Genomic DNA, 24,736 nt, shown 5'->3' with positions numbered 1-24,736 from the left:
CTTCTAACCACTGAAAGTCTCTCTCTCTCTCTCTCTCTCCCAGAGTGCTTCATCACTCGCACACAAGCACGTGGCATGTACGTAATTAAATTGGCTTGTTAATAAAAAAGGAATCTCGAGACCCGTTTCACATGCGTCTGGCAGCATTCCTTTTTTTGTGGAAATGGTTTTCGATTTTTGAACATGAGGGCCAGACCTTTGCCTCCTCGCAGGTGTAGAGGGACGCACTGCATACTTATGCGCTACATTGATGTAATCTAACCCCTCACCCGCTCTCCTGTCAAGAAAGAGAGTGCCTGGTCCTTGTGCACGAGGCTAGCTGTTTCTTTGCCTCGGTGAGCAAATTCTGCCTATTCAACATTACGCCATTTTTGCGGGCTTCTTTCCTGCTGCATGGACAAAATCGAGGAGAACACTGTCTTTAACTGGGTACGATGACCTATTTCCAATCAAGTTCGCTGAATATGTGCGTTAAGACACAAACACTGTGGTAACAATAAAACAATGCAGATGAACTCTCAGTTATGATTCAAGCAGTCTTTATTCAATTTGGGAATAATAATAATAATAATAATAATAATAATAATAATAATAGTTTGCTAAACGAACTGCAAGATTTGTGGCTTGTCAATGCACAGCTGTATTCATTTTCACTTCGTGCTTTTTAAATGATTCCCGATACAGTTCACATAAAATGCTGGATGTATTCATATCTAGTTATTCATATCAGACACTGGATGAGTGAACTTCATTGCTCAGCTAAGCTGGAGCAACGCCTCGATTATTTATAGAAGCAATTAAGCTGTGAGCTAAATGGAATTAAATAGACTTATGGAGATTGTGAACTAGGATATGCAAATATTGGACTGCAAACCTGTTAATACGTAAGGTTTCACGACCAAATAAAATAATATTTCCTTTCTTTTGTAGGCATGGTGTAAAAGATATATTTTATTTTCAAATCATTTATTTTAACCAATAGTGTCTCGTTTTATCTTCTGATAATTACAATTGTGTGTATACGTGATGACCTCTCTCTTTCTCTCTCGCGCGCTCTTAATTAAATGCAGGCAACAGCCTACTATTTACACAAATCTGGCCATGATACATTTAGTAGGCTATAACTTTTTATTACCATGATCATATTGGAGAATAACTTGTATCTCGCCTTTATTACAACAAAAACGAAATCAAAGTGGTGTGTTCTTACTTCGCTGGGTAGACATAATACCCATAGGTGGCTCCTGTCAAATCTTTGTGTTGTCTTGTCAATCTTTTCCGCTACCGAGACGTGCCTTGTGTCTCAAGCTCATATTGCGCAGGCGTGATCCAATCTGAGCCCGGCGAAATGCTGGTGAATATCGAATAAGATCCCCTGCCCAGTGCTACAGTATACTAACCTACTTGTGAAACTAACTGAACCAAGGGACCGTGGACCTTCTTCATTTTAGAGTTGTCTGAGGGAAAACTGAATCTAACGTGCTTGCTTGGATGCATTTAATGATAAACGACGGCTATCAACCTGTGGATGGTGAGAGCAGAGAAAGATTATTTTCGCCTCCATGGAATAACGGTCATTCCTCCAGCCGGTGATTTTCAGGACGCCTTGATGTAACCTGCTCTGCGTTAACCGTGGCTTTTACGAGACTACGGAACCTCTGGGACGGGGAACCGCTTTAATTTCGATTTATGAATGGCCCTGACATGGAGGAAATTCCGTTTCAGAAAGTCAAAACCCGGAGGAAGAAAGGTCACTGTCCACCTGGAATTCCTTTCAGCGCTATCGCCTGCGAGGACGAGTTTGACTGCAAAGAGCTGGAATCGCTCTTCCAAAATTATAACCTGAAACTGGACCAGACCTCAACGCTCAAGGCTCTGGCGGTCCTGATCATCATGGCATCAACTTTGGCTGGAGTGGAGCTGATGTCCGGTCCCAGCCTCACCATCTCCAAAGGATCCCATCCGGTGCACTGCATTATATTCGTCTCTCTGTTCATCGTCACGAACGTAAAGTACCTACAAGTGACACAACTCCAGCAAATCGTCAACCTTACTTTGCTTTTCGGCTTCACGTTTTCGTTTCTCTGCTGCCCGTTCTCTCTGGCGGCGTTCGGCACGGAGCCTCCGGTTTCGCCGGAGCAGGGGATGTGGCAGCTCATGCTGGTCACATTTGTCGCCTACTCCCTTCTGCCCGTACGGACTCTGTTAGCCGTACTCTTTGGAATTATGGTCGCCGTGTCCCATATAATCGTGACGGCCACATCGGTCACAGTCAAGCGACAGAGGCTATGGAGAACAGTAAGTATCCGCTTGTAATTTGCACGAAATATTGGGGAGACTTCTGGCTATGCTTCCTAGTGTACATTTTACTTTCGAGGTAATAGCGACGAGTTTTCGGTTCAGCACCAGATAATGGACAGCGCTAAGGACATTATGCTTGGAGTTTCAGATGTGGGTTTGCGCCCCAGCATTGCTTAATCAAAAGTTTTCCAGAGCATACTTATCTATTTTAGCCATCTAAGAAGAACATTGTTTCAAAGTTAGCTGCTATTATTATTATTATTGTTGTTGTTGTTGTTGTTGCCTTTTTGTTGTTTAATTCAATTAATGTTAACCTCAATTTTTACCCACATGCCTTCTGCTAAATAGGATGGGTGTATTCTAAACTGAGATTATATGCAGACAATATTTTAATCAGTTGCATAATGGCTTTTGAAAAAAGTTACATTGACTAATTGCCACATCAAGCAGGGTGCGGACTTGGAATACATCTAAAGCTTATTTATTTATTTATTTTACAAGTTAGGGGTTTGCACAGATAATTGTAAGAGCACTCAAACCCGTCACCTCCCGCGGACTTAACTCCCCTCACTTCACGAGATGTCTGAATTTATCCTTAGTGAAGAAAGGTCTACCGGTCATATCACAGGAGCCTCGCTGGGCACACGTCCGACGGGCGCTTAATCGCCCTAACCCACATCAACAGGGAAGCCCGCATGCGTTCAATGTATGGGAAAAAAAACTCATTTGCAGCGCTACCTCGTTTTCATCCTTGGAGTGTCAATTATTTAAAAACTGAGGAAGCTAAGTTTTCTTCCCCAATCCCCAGAAGGCAGAATTACATGCGTGTACTTGTGGGTGGAGATCCTGTTTTCACCCAGAGGCAAACTCAAGGCTCTGTTCAATCAAACCACTAACGTGGCTTGCACTTTATTTAACCTTCATTTAACCAGAAAGTCCCCTGAGATAACAATCCTCTTTGAAGGGAAACCTGGCCAAGATAGCTGCTATACAATATTAATAAAATAAAATTAAAAAGATCCATGTCAAAACAAATGCACAGCTGTATAATAAAACACCTTAGGAACACTGTGTAGTGAGATTCCATTCAGGATACGGTATCATGGTTACCATTTGAAATCCAAGATAGCATGTTTGCAACAAGTCGGAACAAGTAAGAGAGAAAGCCACGGTATTGAGGATAAATAAGACATTGTCAAAACAGCGGAAACATTAACCCTTTATGCATTAACCATGCCATTTACCATATGTTAACCTGTCCATGTTGATAAAACTTCAGCTTTTGCAAGCAGATACTTTCACGATTGTATACCTTGTCAGAGAAGCAAGGAACACTAAAAGAGTCAGATCTGAATAGAATCACATCTTCCAATGTACTGCCACCAGATTTGTTTTACTTGAACTTGCTTTGCAATTGAGGAGGTACGGCACAGTGAAGTGACATAGCTGATAGTATAACAGATCAAGGTGGTTCCCAAAATGTATTTTATTTTACTTTTTTTTGGTATTTGCTAAACCTATTGCAGTTTGCCATCTATAGCAACGGTAACGAAACTGATAGGTTTCTGGCCTACACGTAATTAGAAATGATGTTAGTTAACTGTAAATGGTGTTGCAATTAATTATAGCCTATTTCCCATGTAGTAGTAAACAGCAGAACTACATTTAAAGAGTGAAAAATCTACAGCAAGAGTATACGTATTTAAACAACTGAGACAATGATAATAAAGATACCTGAAATGAAGGATTTCACATTCATCACTTTGCCAGGATTTGTTAGTGAACTGCTTCCTTTAAGGCATTCTAGTGTATAGTGGTGCACAGGGACATTCACTTTTTGTGAATAACAGTGATCGTATTACAATGGGTCCCATGTACCACACTGTGGCCAGAAGATTTGACCAAGGACAGAATTTAGAAAACCCCTAATCACTTAATCTTGGCAGTGAGCTCATTGCCCTGGGCTTCATTGAGACTCTGTGTTTGTGTGTGTGCGTGTGTGTGTATGTGTGCATGTGTGTTTGTGTGTGTACGTATTCGCGTGTGCATGTGCATGCATGTGTTTGTGTGTATGCGAGTGTGTATGCGAGTGTACGTGTGTGCATCTGCATGTGTGTGTTTGTGTGTATGCATGTGTGTGTGTATGTGTGTACATGTGCTTCCGCAAGCATATGTGTGTGTATGCGTGCATGTGCGTGCATTCGTGTGTGTGTGCGCGCGCGTGTGCGTGCAGGTGGGGTGTGTTTGGGTACTGAACAGGACCTGATCCTGATGAACTACAGCAGGCCCTCTCGAATGGCGTAAGATGAACTTCAGGCCTCACTCTCTGGCCAACATGGCGGCTCATTCATTGTGTTGGTTAACAGGAGGCAGTCCAGGCAGGACTTTTACAGACCTGGAGGCTCTATGCAAGAACAGGTCTTTCAGCTGTGGAAATGCCATCCTGAAGCTCCTTTATATCTGAAAACAGCGAACTCGAGGGAAAGTGTTTGGCTGGACGTCTGCAGCATTTATACAATCCTGATAAGTTGTCAGCTGAGTCTGCACTTCTTGCATTTGTCGTCTTTCTTGGGAATATACCTTCCCCATTTAGGGCATTACTGCACTTGATCTTTGCACTTGAGCTTGCATTGTAAAACATCACATAATATTGGGCCTCATTCACGAAACATGCAACCGATCACATTTGATCTCACACTGCACATAAGAACATTTCCAAGAACATTTCGCCATTCATTCTTTTTTCTTATCTGTATTTGTTCATGGCTGTTTCCTTTCGCTAATCACATGAACCGGATTGCATGAAAAATTTATCATTCATCATCTCATACAACTGGGATATGCACAAAAACAAAGGTCTGCACATGCGTCATGAATCCCATATTGGTTTTTTTTGCAGGGAACGTTTTTAAGAACAAAAATAAGAATAATTAGATTTTGTGAATGAAAAATTATCTTGTACATTCTGCCTGTGGCATGTGGATGCTGTTTTTTCTGTGTCACTACGGATATGAAATGGGGTTCATTCACTAACAGATCAGTCTGCGGTAGACTGATATCAAGTAGAACCAGCGATCTATCTTCAGTTTTTAAAAAGGAGGACGCTTTTTAAAAATCTCTAACAACAATACAGATCTCCCTCCTTCAATCACAACCAGACCTTCAAGTAGTAGCACTCCATAAAATCGAAAGGAGACGCAGAGCTTTCAGACCTCAAGGTTTCGGCTGCTGAGAGGAACAGGATTTTCCCCGCGGGAGACGACGCGCATTTTCAGCTGCAGCGATGCGTTTCAATTGGCTCACGTGCCGCCCCGTCGGGCCGCATTAGTTCTTTCACCCTCACCCACCGTGTTGCGCGATCGCCGAAACGCTATTGTTAATTTTACAGCGCTATCGCGGACAATGAAGAAAGATAATCGAAAGGATCGCGGCCGTGTCGTACAGCGCATGTGGATTTTCTCCCAACCCTATATATAGTAGGTTATTTGCTGTTAGGGGTTGTGAGGATACCGCGCTACGCACGGTTCTGAAACTAGCGGTTAGCTAGCTGCCTTAGTTGGGCACCTGGCGCTTCTGTTGAGTTAGAAGTGCTTTGTCTTCTAACTCTGTTCACGTAAGGGGGGACATAGTTTCACTTTCAGGGTGGAAGTTCTGCACTTTACCCCTGCAAAGGGTCACAAAATAATTACCCAACTCTCCATTTGTATGCCTTCAGGTACATCAGTGTTTTATGTACATTTATACATTCTAATGTATTGTGTTTCTGTGGATTTGTGTGCAAACCTTAAACATTTAAAAGAATGCTCTGTTTTTGTCTGCCTGTCGGTGTGCCTGCCTTTGGGAGTCTGAGGGAGTAATGTGTGTGTCTGGCTCTGATTGCAGCTGGTGGCAAACACCGTCCTGTTCACAAGTGTGAATCTCTCCGGGCTGTTTGTGAGGATACTGACCGAGAGGGCCCAGAGGAAGACATTCCTGCAGGCCCGAAACTGCATCGAGGAGAGGCTGCGCATGGAGGATGAGAACGAGAAGCAGGTACGTTTACACACACGCACACACACACAAACATGCACACACGCTCACACACACACACACACGCACACACGCACACACACAAACACACGCACACACACAGGCACACACACAAACACGCGCACACACACGCAACACACACACGCACACACACACAAACATGCACACACGCTCACACACAAACACACGCACACACACAGGCACACACACAAACACGCGCACACACACACACAAACACGCGCACACACACGCAACACACACACACACACACACACACACAGGCACACACAAACGCACACACATGCACACACACACACATACACACATAAACACACACACACACACACACACACGTACAGCATATGACTAAGGACACAGTTGGTTTGTGGGAAGCCACAGTCATCACAGCACATCTCAGCTCTTGTCCGTCAGCGAACAGAGGGGGCGGAGCTAACAGCAGCCAGCCAGTCACACGTGTCCCTCATGTTCCCTCTCAGGAGCGCCTCCTCATGAGCCTGCTGCCCAGGAACGTCGCCATGGAGATGAAAGAGGACTTCCTCAAACCTCCAGAGAGGATCTTTCACAAGATCTACATCCAGAGACACGATAATGTCAGGTAAGATCCCCCTTCCCATGTGTGTCACACACAGGTGAAACATCTTTTTTTCTTTCTGCTCTGCTACCATAGGACAGACAACAAGGATTAACAGTCAAATATAATCTTCAGTCTGGTTTTTTTTTCCTATTCACTCATGAACAATTATGTTTCATGCATACTGGCAAGTCCTATATGTGTCAGGTAATATAGTGCCTTCTCTTTGGGATAGATCAGCGCAAGATTAGGCAGAGCCCTGAATCCAAACAGGCCACGGGTGGCCTCATTTGACCCTGGTGAAATATGAATGCTTCGCAGCTCGCTCAGACTCACACTCAAGGTTTATGACATGTGCTGTAATATTTGTACACAGCAGCATTCTGATTGAGCCATTCTAGCTGAATGAGTACATTTGGACTGTTTCACTCCCATAAACCGATATGTGCACATTTCCCAGAAACCATCCAGCCTTCATTGTTGATGGCAATGAACCCAAAAGATGTCCTTGGCTGACCCTTAAATGCACACAGCACAGAGTAGGCATAGCTCTCCAATAATGGTGCAGCTCAGCCTGGTGTTTGGGAGTGGCCATTTCCTGTGCCAGGTTTTTTAAAAAAAACAATGCAGCTGTTCTAACCAATCACAGTGCAGACCCAATGAATAACCCTTCCAAGTGATCCCTGTGCCAGCTTCCTGAGTCTCTGTCTCAACAGATCTCTCTGCTGGCTTCATGCGAAGAGTTATTTTTATTTTCACCAATTAGTGCTTTGTTAGCATCTCTGCTTCTCTCTCTCTCTCTTGCTTTCGCTCTGTATCTCTTTCACTTTCTCACTTGCTCTTTCTTTCTCTCTCTCTCTCGCTCTCTCTTTCAAACAGAACCCAGACAACTGGGATTATCTTTGCGAGTTACTGTACACATTACTGTAATGTATTGTAACACGCTGTAATGCTGACAGGTTTGCAACACTTCTGCTCCCCCCATGCTGTAAACAATACCGCCCCCTCTTCAGCCGACCAATCAGAGACAAGGGGCAAGAAAACCTGTCCAATTAGGGAGCACTCTGGCTGCGGGCAGTGAGGTGCTTGAGCGCTGGCCTTGGGCATGGAGTACGTACAGTAGACCAGTTGGGGGGGGGGCAGAGAGTTTTCCTCAGCACTCCGATTAGAACTGCAGTGGATTAAATGCCACAGAGCCCAAACGGCCTTGCGTAAAAAGCACGCTGCTAAATACGGTTTTCACCACGTCCTGCCGACTCGGTGGACAGCGCGGCGGAAGAGGACGCTTCACGCCGTGCACCGAATGAGCCGTGACATCACAGAGGCCGAGCGCGCCGCTCAAAAAAAACCCAGCGTGCGTTACCGCTGCTGTTCAACAGCGGGACAGCAACACTGCGGTACGGGCCGAGCTTCGGCTAGCGCAGCGCGAGTAGCGTGCTGAAGACACGGAGAGGGGCTACTGTGCATCGCACAGCTCCTGTCACAGCCGATGGAACGCATCTTAAAACGCGTCATTCAAGTTACACTGTAAAGAGAGAGGGAGAGAGAGAGAGAGAGAGAGAGAGAGAGAGAGAGATTTGATAATGTTGTTCTCTCTTGTGTTCTCAATGCAGCCACAATTGCGGGACTTGAGTTCTAACGCCGCTATGAATGCAAACGGGCTGCTAAGCTGACCTGAGATGTTACGAACGGCCTAAAGAGACTCAGCCCGACAGCTTAAGGCCGATAGCGGGGCTGCTGTAGGTGAAGGCTAACAGCTATCAGACGCACCACATACTGTAACGGGCCATTATTTATGCAGACCACGGCAAACACTGGAGCGAATTTCAAAGCGGCACGCTCTCCACCGTACTGGTGTGAATGTGTTATCTGATTATAATTACTATCCCTGCTATACCATGGCGAGGGGGGGCGGGGGGCGTAGGGGTGGGGGTGGATTTGATATTACTCTTTCGGCCGTGGTTGTTGTTGTTGTTGATCTGTAATGACTACAGTGTTCGTTTAATCAGAGCTGCCGTGGCGGAGAGAATCAGAGGCAATTCATAAGTGAATAATTAACGCGACTCTGAATGGCATTTTTTAATTGCCACCGGCCTGATATCATCATCATCATACTTGGTTCACACCCAGTGACTGTTTTACTTGTTTTAGAATAATAATAATAATAATAATAATAATAATAATAATAGATAAAAATGTATTTTGTTCATTTGATTTGTGGAGGTAAAGGCAAACATACGACTACATTCTCACTTCACACATTGCCTGTAATAATAATAAAATAATAATACTATAATACTACTAATACCCATGCTGCTACTGCTACTCCTACTCCTACTGCTGTGAATAAAAAATAATGCATTGAATTCTACATTTAGCAGCTTTCATGTCATGATATCAAAGCACATTACAGCGAAACAGTGACATTTCAACTGAACCACAGTTGAGGAGCAATCTGGGAGCTACAGGGCAGCCATTTTGCCCCAGAATGCTCACTTCACGTTGGGTGAGGTGGAGAGGGAGGGAATTATTAAGCCAATTAAAGCGGGGGGTGATTAGGGTGGCCGCGTTGGGAATTAGCCCAGACACTGGCGGTGCGACAGGTCCTCTGGCACAGCGAGGTCATGTGAGGTCATTTCACGGCTTTGTGTCTTCACACACAGTTGCAGTGTTAGCAGTGTGGTCTGTCAGTGCGAAACTGGGCCGTGTCGGTGTTGATTTTACGCTGACCGTTTTGCTTTGCAGAGTGATGTGGGAGAAAGCAGCACGGCTAGAGTTAAGAGGGTAAAAGACAGTTGTCTTTTGTGATGAAGGGACAGTATATATACACTCTGTAAGAGCTGATTTAACACTGAACATTTGCCAGTGCACTGCCACTGTCATTTGTGCTGAAGCACCAACGTGTTGTTTATTCAAGGCTGGCCTACAAAAAAAAAACACTTCTTATAGATGCTGCTTATTTTTCTAGCCGCGCTCTTGGCTGCAAGTAATTTTTCCTCACCACGCGTCAGTCATTGATCATACATGCTGCAAAATGTCATACTTTCCTTTGGGCTGCCTGCTTACAGATGGCCTCTGATTAAAAATATCCACAGCAAATTTAATTTATGGTGCCAGCATAAATCTTATCATTGCTCTTTGCACATAACATATAGTTATGCTTTCCTCTGAGTTGCCTCATTACAGATGGTCCACGACTCTAAATATTCACAGCAAATTGAATCTATGAGTAATTATTAAATTAATAAGCAAAAAAAAAAACATGCATAACTAGTTTGACATCTGTGATGTGACAAAGTGGCATTTAGCAAGTTCCACCAAAGATGATGGACTCTCTGTTGCTGTTAAAGCCACCCCCATTCCTGTCTGCTCCAGAGCAGAGGCGTTTGTCTGGAAAGCTTTTATCTCAAAAGAGTTTGTTTGTATAGCCTTTGTCTGAAAATAATTTATCTAGAAAAGGTTTGTTTGGATAGCCTTTGTTGGAAAAGCTTTTACCTGGAGAGAGTTTGTTTGGTTATTGCCTTTGATGAGAAAGCTTTTATCTGGAGAGTGTTTGTTTGAATAGCCTTTTTCTGGAGAAAGATTGTTTGGATAGCCTTTGGCTGGAAAGGTTTTATCAGGAGAGTATTCGTTTGAATAGCTTTTGTTGGGAAAGATATTATCTGGAGAGAGCTTGCTTGGATAACCTTTTTCTGGAGAGAGATTGTTTGGATAGCTTTTGTCTGGAAAGGTTTTATCAGGAGAGAATTTGTTTGGATAGCCTTTCTCTGGAGAATGATTGTTTGGATAGCCTTTTTCTGGAGAGAGATTCTTTGGATAGCCTTTGTCTGGAAAGCTGTTCACTGGCGAGAGCTTTTAGAAGAGTGTTTGCCTGGAGAGCGTGTTTCTGTGAGGGGTTCTGCTGGCGCGTCGTCATCTGGGGAGCTTTAGTTTGGAGTGTTTGGAGAGTTTTCCTGGAAAACATTTGTTGGAAAATGATTTGTTTTCCATTTCTCCCCCCTCCCCCCCCAAGCATCCTGTTTGCGGACATCGTGGGCTTCACCAGCCTGGCATCCCAGTGCACAGCGCAGGAGCTGGTCAAGCTACTGAATGAACTCTTCGGGAAGTTCGATGAGCTGGCCACGGTGAGTCACCTTTCGGCTAGCATGCACGCTACGCGGTCCGGTCCAACCAATTATTCAGCCTTCATTTCCTAAACAGCTGTACATACCAGACATCGGACAGACCAAATAAATCTGGCTACTTAATAAATAATGTTGCTAAGGGCTAATTGCGTTAAATTAGATTTTTCCACCATTTTTTAAAACCACCATCACTCAGGTCAAGGGAAAAAGCTCTTGTTGCAGCTCGGGTTTGTGTTCCAGCACCGTAGAGCTGGACAGCGGCAGCTGTTTGCTCAGAGTGTGGTCTGAGGTGCTGTGCTCTGGAACTGGGCAGCCTGCCAGCTTCTTGCAGACACATAAAACAGCTTTTGCTCCTGTTGTTCGAGAGGCGGTGTGCTTTAATTATTATAGTCAAGCTGGCAGTTCTTGAATAATGTTTCAAGTAACTGGCCTTGTAACTAAAAGGTTGCAGGTTTGATTCCTAGGTGAGGCACAGCCATTGTACCCTTCGGCAACATACTTTACAAAAATTGCTTCTGTAACTATACACTTTCACAGTGACATTCACACCGTTGACATTCAAGTCCAGCGCTGCACCCATTACATACACTGTATTAATTACAGTGTGCTTGTGTTGACATATGTTTTAAAAAGCACTTTACTTGCACATTTGAACATATCCAAGGCTACATTGTTATATGGAGTGAGGTCACAGGAAGGGTACAGTCTCATTAAGGGTTGTAAAAGTTTTGGAACCCGTAGCCCCGTTGCCAGGCGATGCAGTAACCTCCTGAAGGTCGCGTGCCTTAAATAAACGCAATCAGTCTTGGTTTGCTTACCACAGCACAAATGTGTGCGCTCAAAATCTTTTAATCCACAGGATTATGCCCAAACTCTTGCCCGTAGTTTTTTTTTTTTTCGCCTTTCACAGAAGCTTGCGTTCGATGTTGTTCTTGTCACGTTCCATGGCGTCCTCGTGCCTGTCCCTGTCTTTGGTTTCTCCTTTATGGCCACCCCCACAACCCCCCCCCCCCACCTCCGTGCCATTGTGGTTCCACGGACTGGTCCTTTTCATTTTAGCATTGGCCATTAATTAACCCTTAACATTCTTTGCAGTGCTTTTTATTTATTTAATTCAGTGTTCTAGTAGTGATTGTTTCATCAGCTTTAGAATGTTCAGTTAAGAACATTCTAATCACATATTTGTGACCTCATACCTTGAAGGGTTGATGTGCTCCTTAGATTCACTGTGTGTTCTGCAGCCTCATCTTCATGCCGTGTGCTGTAACCAGCATTCTGCGGAATGCCATTGTTCTACCCCTGGTCTGACTGGTGGAGTCATCACTGTGTGGGAAAGTGCAAAGAACACAATGTCTCTCCACCTGTGCTTCTTCCCACAAAAATGCATGCTTTCAAACTCTATCACACATTTTCTTTCTCTCTGTGTTTCTGTCTTTCTGCGCTCTCTGTCTCACGTTTCTTCCTCTATTACTACTCTTATTTCTGTCTCTTTCCTTTGCCTTGTCACACTCCCAGTCTCTCTGTCTCTCACTGAACTTCTCTCGCTGTCTCTCCCTGCCTGTTCTCTGGGTCTCTGTGCCTCTGTAAACATTCAAGTGAAAAGTTGTCTTGCATAAGTGGATTTGGACACTGACTTTTTAACATTTCTTCAAACTTGCCATCTTGGGAGGGGGGGGGGGATTGTTTTTTCGACACTCTGCCTCTTGAAATCGGAGAGCTTTTCGTGAGTGCTCTAGTCACAGCCATTTGGCTGCCAGATTGCGAAGCAGCCCTCCTAAAACTGGTGTGTGCTCAGCTTTGAAGTGCGTTCGAGTCAGAGCCGGCTCCATCCGCGGAACTTTGGATTGATTTTCTCTGCAAATGTGCGACTCTCGCCTTGACCGGGTTTTACGGAGGGTTCTGAAAAAAAAGAGATCCTTCGCTGCTCTTGCTTTGGATATCGCACGCCAGAATTCGCTCAAGCTACGTTCGGAAGAGAGTTAATTCTGCGCAGCTACGTTCACGGCTATTCTGTGAAAATCTACACGGACGAAGAATAAAAAAAAACGGAAGTGAACTCAACGTGAGGGTGCGGGTGCTCGTGTCTCATCACTAATACATGAAAGAACATCGATCCGCGCCGCTTTCACGCACACGCAACGCGGTGACCTGTTGTCACAGAGAAGAGCCTCCCACCCCCCCACCCTCCACCCCCTCCACCCCCTCCACCCCCAACCCCTCCCTGCTTCCGGCCGGCCACGTTGCACAGAGACAATTAAAAGCCGCAAACAGATTGTGTGTGCAGGGCGAGGCACGTGACTGGGCCTGGGGTAATCCTCCTCACCTCTGAGGCCTCCCCCCCCCCCCCCAAAGCCTTCGGCCGGAGCTTAGAGCCTGGCCCCTCCACAGAGCTCCACCGCCCCAGCCCCAGTGTGTCCTGCCCAGGTCTGCGTCTCTATCGCAGGGTTCTGCACCTCCGGCCCGCAGGGGTCTGCCACTTTCTGCCGCTGCTGTAATTGATGAATTAAGGCAGCTGATCACACGGCTCTCTAGCGGACCCTCGCTCTCTAGGGTCATTTTTAGGTGGAGAACTGAGTTAATGGCGGCGCACAGGGAGCGTGCATGATTGGATGCCTCGGGCATGTGGTGTTGGACGATGGCATGTGATTGGTTGCCTGGAGGTGGCCATATAATAAAGTTTCTGAAACCAAATTTATGGTAGGGCTAGAATATATTTTTTGGAATTCTAAGTCAGTGTTCTAGAACTCCATTGCTTTCCGGTAGTGATTGCTGCATCAGCATTAGAATGCTCAGTTATGAACATTCCACTCATATTTGTGATCTTACACGCTAAAGGGTTAAACAGGCTCAAGCACTGTTCTAGCCAAACTTGTGCTTCGTGCAGTTTATGTGAATATCCCGGTGATGGAAAGCTCCCGATGTTCTTACCCTGTCTTTCTGTTGATTCATTTTGATTACGCTCTTTATTTTGTTGCCAAGCCAAAGGCAAATTTCCACACCGCGCGGACCATGAAGTGTGTTGGGCTCTCCTCTAACCTAAATTGCCCGTGTCAGAACAGAACACAATGACGCAGCTCCAGGGCCTGTGCAGTCCTCACACGGGCTTCCCTTTCAAGTCAGACAAATGTTGCGTGCCACGTGCGATTACGCGGGGAAAATGATAAGTGAGCGGGAGAGGCTGTCGGCGAGGGATAAACTGGCGCTCGGCTCTGTTCAGTTCGCCCGCTCTGACGCTCCTTAATTCAGTCTCTCCCTTACCCGGGCACGTCAGCGGGCGCTGAGTGAAGGAGGCGCTGCAGATCTAATGCCAGCCTAATGGAGATTTATGCCTCTTCCCGTTAGTTAATCACAATGGCGCAGGGCTTCCGAAATGAATCCGCCAACCCCCCCCCACCCCCTCCCCCCCACCCACCCCAACCATGGACACCCCCTTTTCAGCATGCGTCGAGTGACCATTTGTCTGTCCCGATGTCTTTTTCATCATTTTTTTATTCCGCGACACATTGTAGGATTGCGTGCTGACCTCCATCCCTTGTTTCGCTTCTGTCTATCTATCTCATAACACAACCTCCGTGCTAAATCACGCGCTCCCCATGGCGAAGGCTGCGTAGCGGTCGCGGTCGGAACGTGAGCGGTACAGAGGCAGCAGCGGTTGCGTGAGGACGGTTGTGCGGCGGGGGGGGGGGTTCGACGTTCGATGCGGTGTAACGAGAGGGAGGGAGCCCGGTCCCCGACGAGCCCTTCTCCCAGGGAGCTGAGTCAGCCCATTTTTCACACGGCTCACTTAGTCTCGCAGATCTCACGCCAGCTTTGCTTACAGCACGTCCCCTGTTTGGTGATGCCTCGGGTGTGTGTAACGACGCCTTCTGGGAAGGAGCTGGGTACTGGATACTGTACCATCACGCTAACACACCTGTGCCTTTTCTTTAGGCCCCAAACAGGTTTAACCACAAGGCATAATTTGTGATAGTGCACAGTAAAATGTGTTGAGGGACTGCACTCACTTTGCATTTATTTGAGTTAAATGTGGTCCATAAGTGCTGATTTAACTCTGAACATTGTTTTGTGTGAGTCTGTGCAGTGTGGGTGCTGTATATCTGAACCTGTGTTCTTAAATTTCATTAATGTTGGCGTTGGTGAGCACTGTGAGGGCTGTGGCCAAGGAACTATTTCATTTTTCACAGGTGGTCGCTGTGTACTTTGTTGCTGACCTTATTTGTAAAGTGCAGTTCCGTGGGTTTTTGTTATCCGTCTTTGTAATTGCTCCAACTTTCCACCCCATATTTATCATTCTTTAAATTGTACACGTGAAAATTAACTAATAAAAAATGTTAATGAAAAGAATCACAGGTGCAGCCCGCCTCCTCTGTTCCTGTGAAAGTTGCCAGGGGTGTCAAAGGTTGCTAAGCAACCGATCAATGGAATAATGCAGAACGGCAGTGACTAATTACTCAATTATGCCGGAGGTGATAGAATGAGACAAAATGGCGGCTGTCCTGTGGCTTGTGTCTGCGAGAGTCTGCTCCAGGCGCAGGCCATGTGACCTCCTCCAGAGCCTCGCAGCGGAGGCGTGTCCTAACGCTGTCTGGCCCCACAGGCTGAGAGATTAACACCCCCTTCAGCCTAAAAATGGGAAGGAACTGGCCCCTGGTCAAACGGGCTGGCTCTAGCAGCCCAAAGCCATGTCCTGTGGTCACCTTTGACATCAGCTGATTGGCGGGTCTGTTCTGTAGCCAACCACACGCACACCCAGCACTCCACAGTAGACACAGGATTACTTGACTCTGGCCCCGTAGGTCTGTCTTATGCTACCAGATCTTGTCTGGGCTCCATCTTATGTTGGCCAAATCACACTATTTAGGTAGGGTTTGCGTTTATGTGAAATGCATATTATCACCTATATTTAGAGCAAAAATATTTTATGTTTTGGATAATTGTTTGGGATTGGAGGGATGCTTTCGGGTTTTGCTTTCTTTACCCAGTTTCCAAAGACAAAACTACATTTTTGGCTGCCGCTGATGTCCCATCATCCACCTCTCTCTGATTGACAGGAGAATCACTGCCGGCGCATCAAGATTCTGGGGGACTGCTACTACTGCGTATCCGGCCTGACGCAGCCCAAGACTGACCACGCCCACTGCTGCGTGGAGATGGGACTGGACATGATTGACACGATCACGTGAGTAACCTGGAAAACTAAGGCTCCGCCCACTGCTACCTTAGGCCCCCACTTAGCAGCTCTACTTCCACTTCCTGCTAACTGGGGGCTGTGTTCATAAGCTCTAGAGGTCACTTCTTTCCTTCTTTCCTTTGCATGATCTGTATACAGCTTGGACAGGTGAGAGCAATATGGCAGAAACTGCACCTAGGCTGGCTGGCTGTAGAGCAGTTGAATGGTGAACACATGGAGGAAAGGAGGTTGTTGTATCACAGGGGCTTTGTAGTGGAAACATGGATTTGCTGGGGTTACGTAGAGCAGTGTCACGGCCTGCTGTGGCACTGTGGCCAATAAGGTGTTAGTGAAAAGAAAAACAGATGATTCTGTAACTGGCGCCAACAGTGTATTTTTGATCGATCGTTTTTTTTTTTTTTTTTTCCCCCGCATGGACACGGAAAATAAAGGGGCTTCAGTAGTCTGCAATTTTGCCTGCCTCTTTGTGCAGACCAGGCCATGGTATGAGAAGCGCTGTCCTTACATTGGGCCACAAACAAAAAAATCCAAAAACAAGGCAAGGATCAGGATCACAGGACAAGGAGAGGCCTGATTTGCATATTGGCATCTTCAGTGTATTAGGAACCGTGCATTAGCAGCACACTTACAGGTACGCGTTCACAGTAGCCTGCTTTAAGTACAGGCTGAATTTGTAGAAGCTTATATTAAAAGCTTAAAGGGGTGACTGTTTCCTGTTCTGTTACGACGAGGTTGGATTTCTTTCACACATCCCCCCCCCACCCGTCATCTCTCTCACCCAAATATCCCCTAATTAAATCTCACAATGAATGGTTCGCAAAAAGTTTCGGTTTTATTGAAATGAATTGAAACGAGCTGTGTAATTAGTGGAGAATGTTGAGGAGGAATCATTTTAATTGGCTTTTTTTTAATTTCCAGACTGCAGTGGAGAGGAAAAAAAAAAAAAACATGAGATCCTTTCATTGTAGAATTATTTCAGTTCTATTTTATATACTGCCTAATAGCATCGGCGTCGATAGGATCTTGGGGGAACGGAGAATTCGGAGAGATGTAGCACAAAAAAAGAAGCTGCACTTTTAAAAACACCGGATTTATTTATTTATTTTATCTATCTGCGTATGTCTGCATCGTACTCTGCGGGAGCAGTAATTACGCTGGAGGTGGCTCTGGGCCGGCTGGCTCTAGGTGCTGAAAGGTTATTTATCTGGTGCTAATGAGTAAACAGTCGTGGGCTGCCCAATTTGGCCCCGTTTCCTGTTCCCCTCGCCCTGGGAACGCGCGCGAACGGTTCCCAAATGGCGCTCCAAACAAATGTCGCATGTGGCTGAGGAAGTGCAGAACTACGAATCCCATCCTCCCCTACCCTTCAGATCACACACTGCACCTCCACTACCACTCCCACACTCCCCACTTTTTTTTTGGAAATAGCATAGAGAAGTAAGATGAAATATCACTAGTTTTCCAAGGAATGCCTGTAGTGACACATTCTGTATGTATATATGCACTAGCTAGTACAGCACTACTTTATTTATAGACATACTTTGCTTCTTTATTACAACAAGCAATGGAAAGTCTACTTTAGAGCAGAATGAATTCCCAAATGCTGTTGGGTGGAAAGCACGTCTGCATATTGTATGAATTTGTTAGATGAGACACCACCCATTTATAGAAAACCAATACAGTCCACTGTCTTTTTTGTAGAATTGTTACGAATCAGTTACAAGGCCTAACCTTGTTTTCTGGTCCCTCTTCATTGTGAGAGTGGCGAGGGTGTGTGTGTGTGTGTGTGTGGTGGTGGGGGGTGGGGTGGGGGGGGTTAGTCAAAGGGTTATGTAACATTGGCAAACCAATGGCTGTCACATGCTGATTTTGGATCTCTGTACTCATTTCGGGCCAAGCAGTTTAATGAAAAAGGAAAAGTTCCTGCTTCTTTCAGGATGAGAAACACGGCTCTCTTTTGCGCGGATTGGCTTCGTTCTGCCGGTCTGCGCCCAGACGGAGGCGATGGGGGTCTTTAAAATGCAAAGCGGCGGTAATTTGGCTCCCCGTCGTATCTCTTCAAAGCTCGGAGGCCGAGCGAACGCAAGACTGGCGCCAACCGCCAGCTCGCTTTCCTTCTCACCCTTTCTGCTGCATCAAGAGAACATGCAGGAGAGACTATTTATAATTTAAAAACCTGTCGCTGGAAGTGTCGAGGAGCGCATCGCAACGGTAGTCGCAAAGGTAACAGAGTTATTTTTGGATGTGATAAGAGGACTACAGGTTTTGCACAAATACACACAGACAAAACACAGTGGCACCTGCAGACATTCACATACATTTTTACATGACCCCCCCCCCCCCCCACACACACACACACACACACACACACATGCACAAGCCTGCAGTGCAGTTATTATTTTGCTGTTTTTCATTCTTTCCTCAGGACAGATTTCTATGGTAATTTCTAGCAATATTGCGCCATGTTGTTCCATCGGCACCCCGGCCATTCAGTGCAAACACAATGCAGGCACAATATCAGCACTGATAAGAGCTCGGTAGATCATTTCAATAATAAAGGAATCACTAGACATTTGAGGGCTGTTGCAAACCAAAAAAAAAATGGGGGGTGTGTGTGTGTGTGTGGGAGGGGGGGGGGGGGCAGTGGTATGTTAAAAAGGTTGTATTGCCAGTTTAATGCATGCAACAGCTTCCCAGGTCCTGTAGAGGTAGAAATCGTTGGGGGCGGTGTATTGACCAGATTTGATACAGTGCTAGATATTCTCAAGGCGGGAATTAAAATGAAAAGCTAAAATGGGCTAAGTGGCTTGTTTCCCTCATCGAACATGTATGTATGTTCTTGTGTTGATGAATCATTGTTAATAATGTATGTCGTTAATTATGTTAACACTACTCCTATCTGGGTGTTAATCATTTTTTATTATGTTGATAATGTGTCATATCTTATCATGTTAATGATTAACAATACATTTTCTCCTCTTATATGATTATGAAAAATTTGTGTTCTTTCATTTATCAGGTTTACAATGTATATTCTCTTTTTTTATCACGTTAATATTTATAAAATGTTCTTTGATTAATTATATCAATGAAGCATGTTCTTTTTTATTATGGTAATGATCTATTTTCTCCTGTGTATCATGTTTATATGCATACTCTCATATTTTTTATGCTGGTAATGCATCTCTTATTCATCACAAAGAAAACATATATTCACTTATTTTCCATGTTAGTATTACATGTTCTCCTATTTTCCGAGTTAATAATGCACATTGTGCTATTTCTCCCGTTAATAATGCATCCGGTCCTGTTTTCGGCATTAATAATGCACGCCGTCCTCTGTGTAGGTCGGTGGCGGAGGCCACGGAGGTGAACCTGAACATGCGTGTTGGGCTGCACACGGGCCGGGTGCTGTGCGGGGTGCTGGGACTGCGGAAGTGGCAGTACGACGTCTGGTCCAACGACGTGACGCTCGCCAACGTCATGGAGGCCGGGGGCCTGCCCGGGTCAGTCACTACGCCCCCCCGCCCTCCTGCAGGCTGTTCTCCTGAATTACCACCCGCGTTTGTCTGTGTGTCCACGTGCAGTCAGTGCACCCTCTGCCAACCTCAAAAAACGAAATTACCATCCCTGTCAATGCGTGCGAGCGTGCAGCCCGGTCAACAGCTAGTTAATGCCTGTGGCACTTTTGCGATACCGAACGACACTGAAAGCCAGCAGATTCTGCAGCTCTCCGGGATTCGGTATCGCTGGCACACGTGCTAGATGTTGACTGAAAGCATGCCTGCGTGGCTGTTTTTCGGACGGTAATCCCCCCCCCCCCGCTGACCTGTCGCGCTGCGTGCCATCCCGCACAGGAAGGTGCACATCACCCGGACCACCCTGGACTGCCTGAACGGGGACTACGAGGTGGAGCCGGGGAACGGGCACGAGAGACACGCCTTCCTGCAGAAGCACCAGATCGAGACCTTCTTCATAGTGCCATCACACCGACGCAAGGCACGGGGGAGTGTGTGTGTGTGTGTGTGTGTGTCTGTGTGTGTTTAACCCTTTCCGGTGTAAGACACAAACTGAACTGAACAATCTAATGCTGATGTAACAACCACTACTGGTAACTGAAAGCAATGGAGTTCCAGAACACACAGAAACCTGATTAAAAAAACCCCACTGCATTAAGTGTCTGCATTCCTCAATGAGACAGATGGACTTTGTAGATGTAATGTTTTTGCCATGGTTCACCTTGACCTGCTTTATAGTTTTCATCACAATGGATGCAGCCAGTATAAAGTCTGAACTCAATCAACACTTATTCTTCAAATAAATACAAATATTCCTTTTTTTTTCATCACAAGGACAGTCAAGCAAGTTCATTTTTCTTGATCGCCAAGCTGTGTTCTTGAAGAAGAAAGTTAGCAGTTGCATTCAATCGGGAGACAGAGTTAAGGACAAATGTTGATTGAATCGAGGCCAAAGACACTGTGGTGATGTGCCAAGCTGTGTGTGTTGCTGGTCTCCATCCATCCTTCTGCATCCACTCTGAAAATCATTCCCTCATCCCCTCTCCCTCTCATCTCTAATACCCGAGATTTCGTCTCTCTGTCTGGAGGTTAAGGGTTCTTTTAACACCTCAAAGATTTCTTTTCTTTTGCGGGAACTCAAAGAGGTCGCCACTCTCAAGTTGGCTGCGTGTAACTGTCGGTTCCCATAATGCACCACTCCATCAGTCCCAAGGATTTTTTTCACATCATATCATTTTTTAAAGAAATTCATCGGAGGAAAATTCGAAGGAATTTGTCACGCTAAAGCAGGCATTTGAAAGGCTAATGCAGTTCAAAAAAAATATGCAGTTCAAAAAAAATCTCTTCCCAAACGCAGAAGGGAGGATCTTGAACTGTACCACCGCTTTGAGCAGTTCTCAACTTTTTTTTCCCTTTTTTTTTTGGTTTGACTCAGTGCATATTTAATATTTTTTGCACTTTTCATGTATGTTTTCCCTTTTTTCAGTATATAAGATCAGGTCATCTGTACCAAAAAAAAAACTGTTGATCCCGTTAAGTATAGTCTTTGCATGACCACATTACATTACATTTACATTACAGGCATTTAGCAGACGCCCGTATCCAGAGCGACTTACATTGTATCCGGTTAAACAGCTGGATATACACTGGAGCAATGCAGGTTAAGTTCGTTGCTCAAGGGTACAACGGCAGTGTCCTACCGGGGAATCGAACCTGCGACCTTTAGGTTGCAAGACCAGCTCCTTAGCCATTACACTACACTGCCGCCCACTGACTACGAGAACCACGACCGTTTGTTCAGGAGCCGCTCAGGCTAAGTACCTTTCTCAAGGGTAAAGTGGCAGTGCCCTGCCTGGGAATTAATCCCGAAGCCCGTAAACCCCTTAGCCGCCATCGCACCGCATGCCGCCGCGCCGCGCCGCGCTACCTCCAGAGGGCCGGGCTCTCTCTGATGCGTGCGTCGCACGTGCTCAGTGGGACTCTTCGCCCGCGCGTTTCTGGGTGAGGCGCTTCACCGTGCGCCTCTTTGACCTAATTCCTCCCGAGTTCCCCAGAAAGCGGGCCGTTTCCTCTTTGGGTCCGCTAAGGCGAGTCTGATCCGCGTTTCTGGCTGCTCCCTTTATTCCGCCTCGCCGTGTCCTAAATAGGGAAGAGTTCACACGCTGCCTCCACTCCGTCGTCTATTTGACAAAACACTGTCTGCTTTTGTCAGGACGCATTTATTGACCTTTATTTATACCGGGTAGGATGCATGCTCTTTTACCCCTCCCCCCCAAATGTAACCTAAGATTAACATGACTGATACACATTGTTCCAAAACAGGGGTTGCATTTCGTAAAATAAGTTAAGGAAAAAAGACATGGTCTTTGTTTTAATGCCTGCCCTCTGTTGACCTGAGCCTCGTTAACACTGGGCGTGCATTTTCCCTTTCGGCAGATTTTTCCCGGATTGATACTGTCGGACATAAAGCCCGCCAAGAAGATGAAGTTCAAGACGGTGTGCTACCTGCTGGTGCAGCTCATGCACTGCCGCAAGATGTTCAAGGCCGAGATCCCCTTCTCCAACGCCATGAACTGCGAGGATGGCGACAAGGTGAGACCCCCATCAGCGGTCAGGGTGTGTGTGTGTGTGTGTGTGTGTGTCATGTGTGTGTGATTGTGCATGAGTGTGGGTGTGGCTATTGCCGTGAGTGTTTAAGATTTTTGCTGTGAGTGGTTATGTAATTTTTTTTTTTTACTAGTTTAAGGTCTAAGACCTCCCTAACACAAAAAATGTAGTCTTCAACTGTTTAACTTTAGCTGCTGTCTCAAATGAAGCATTCTTATGCAGGGGTGTGTATGCGCATACATACATTATACTGTTTGTGTGCGTAACTGTGTTTGAACATGTGTGTGCTGATGTGTGGTGTTCGTGTACTGCATGCGTACCTGTGTACGCAGTCATGTCTCTGTGCAAGAACATGTGGGTGTGGTTTTTCGAGAGCATGCGTGCGCAGGTATGTGTGTGCACTGGCAGCGCATTGGTCGCATTGCAGACGTGCAGGCATGCTTACATGCGTGCTGTTGCACTTGCCTTCCTGTCTTCTGCCAGTAGCAGTAAAGAGAGCAGCACAGACCAGCGTTCTAAGCTTTGTAAGGTGTCCGCAAAAAGTGAAAATGGCGCCCCCTGGTGGTGGTGCTACTCCAGGCCGGGATGCGGCGGCCTCGTCACTGGCTTTTTCGGCGCGGAGGGGATCCGAGGGAAACACCGCTGTTCGGCTGAGAGGGGCGTGACAGATGTGCTGTTACCAAACCTGGCCGCGGTCCAGGTCTCCTGTTCCCTGCCTCTCTATCTCTCTCCCCCCGTCTGCCTTTATCTTTCTCAGTCTCTCCCTCTTAGCAGTATGCTGTTTTATTTAGGTTCAGAACGGGAGGGGGCTGGGGGCTTGGGGCGGGCTTGGAGGCTACTGTATTTCATGTCAAGCTGAAAATTGCTTCAGTTCCCAATAAGCTGCTTATCGGGTGTAACAATGTTGTTTGTTGACAATCGGCGAATTATGGCCCTGCTGTGCAAGGTCAAACAGACAAACATGTCCACAAAGGAGGAGCCTTTTTTAACTATCTCTTTACTTCCCTTTACTTCCTCTAACACAGTCTCTATTTCCTCTTACCCTGCTGCTACTTCCTTTTGTCCTGCTCCTGCTTACTCCTACCCCACCTACATCCATCCATCCATGCATGCATCCATCCATCTATCCATCCATTATCTATACCTGCGTATTCCTAGTCAGGGTTACTGGGGGTGCTGGAGCCTATCCCAGCATGCATTGGGTGAGAGGCAGGACTTTCACCGATCTATTGCAGGGCACATGCACCATTCACTCACACACTCATACCAATGGGCAGTTTACAGTGTTCAGTTGGCCTTCCTGCATGTCTTTGAACTTTGGGAGGAAACCGGACCTTCTTTCTGTGACTCGACAGTGCTACCCACTGCACCACTGTGCCGCCCTCTTACCCTACCTCCTTTCCTTTCTCCCTGCTTCTACTTCCTCTCACTCTGTTTCTACTTCCTCTTAAACCCCCTGCTTGAGCGCCCCCTTGAGTGCACTGAGAGTTGTGTTTAATGAGCGTTTTGTTGACCATTGTCCTCAGTAGCCCGTGGAAGCAATGAAATGTGCCCCACAGCCCGCATAGCGTTAGCGTTAGCATTAGCATTGCATTGACAGCTGCATCCACGCTCAAAAGTCCGCAAGCTTCAATTCTTGACGGCAACGCAACACACCCACTCCGTCTGCTGACATAGCAGTGCGTTAAATTAATGAGATTAATTTCACGTTGATTGTTTTCTGATGTAGGCTATTCACTCACGTCATGAAACTGCCCATTAAATTAATTATTATTAATGAGCTCATTTACAAGGCGTATGAAAAAGTGATGTTTTTCTAGTCAGCTGTTAAACATGCCGGCTAGGGCTAAAGAGATTGTAGAATCAAACTATTTTGCTGAGAACATTTTCGCAGCTCTAGAGACCTCCAGCTGTTGAATGAGGTGAGCTTTGTTAGGGTTGTAATGAAAACCTACAGGACGGTAGATCTCCAGGAACAGGGTTGGGCAGCCCTGCTCTAGCTGTTGAATGAGGTGAGCTTTGTTAGAGTTAGAGTGAAAACCTACAGGACGGTAGATCTCCAGGAACAGGGTTGGGCAGCCCTGCTCTAGCTGTTGAATGAGGTGAGCTTTGTTAGGGTTGTAATGAAAACCTACAGGACAGTAGACCTCCAGGAACAGGGTTGGGCAGCCCTGCTCTAGCTGTAGAATGAGGTGTGCTTTGATAGGGTTGGAGTGAAAACCTACAGGACGGTAGACCTCCAGGAACAGGGGTGGTTACCCACTGGCCTACATAACGTACAGTAAAGCTGTGTGTAGCCTGAACTGGTTTCTAGCTGCTAGCTACACGCAAGCGCTATTTCTCCGTATGTTCCGCGCGGGCTGGGGAGCGGGAC

At 46.1% G+C, this 24,736-nt stretch overlaps 1 protein-coding gene across 1 annotated transcript in view; it reads left to right on the top strand.

Moving 5' to 3' along the window:
• The first annotated feature begins 1,336 nt into the window (after positions 1-1,336).
• The window catches only part of LOC135260772 (adenylate cyclase type 1-like), a 36,052-nt gene continuing 12,652 nt past the window's right edge, over positions 1,337-24,736 (top strand). The window contains exons 1-8 of the mRNA XM_064346304.1: positions 1,337-2,298; positions 6,184-6,333; positions 6,828-6,946; positions 10,935-11,046; positions 16,098-16,225; positions 19,585-19,743; positions 20,095-20,236; positions 22,192-22,347. Of these exons, the coding sequence (XP_064202374.1) occupies positions 1,690-2,298; positions 6,184-6,333; positions 6,828-6,946; positions 10,935-11,046; positions 16,098-16,225; positions 19,585-19,743; positions 20,095-20,236; positions 22,192-22,347 (1,575 nt within the window). The 5' untranslated portion in view covers positions 1,337-1,689. The remainder of the gene's footprint in view (positions 2,299-6,183; positions 6,334-6,827; positions 6,947-10,934; positions 11,047-16,097; positions 16,226-19,584; positions 19,744-20,094; positions 20,237-22,191; positions 22,348-24,736) is intronic.

Source organism: Anguilla rostrata, chromosome 8 (genome assembly GCF_018555375.3).
Source record: "Anguilla rostrata isolate EN2019 chromosome 8, ASM1855537v3, whole genome shotgun sequence".
Taxonomy (NCBI): domain Eukaryota; kingdom Metazoa; phylum Chordata; class Actinopteri; order Anguilliformes; family Anguillidae; genus Anguilla; species Anguilla rostrata.
Note: the sequence above shows the minus strand (reverse complement) of the source record. Positions and strands in the feature narration are given on the sequence as shown.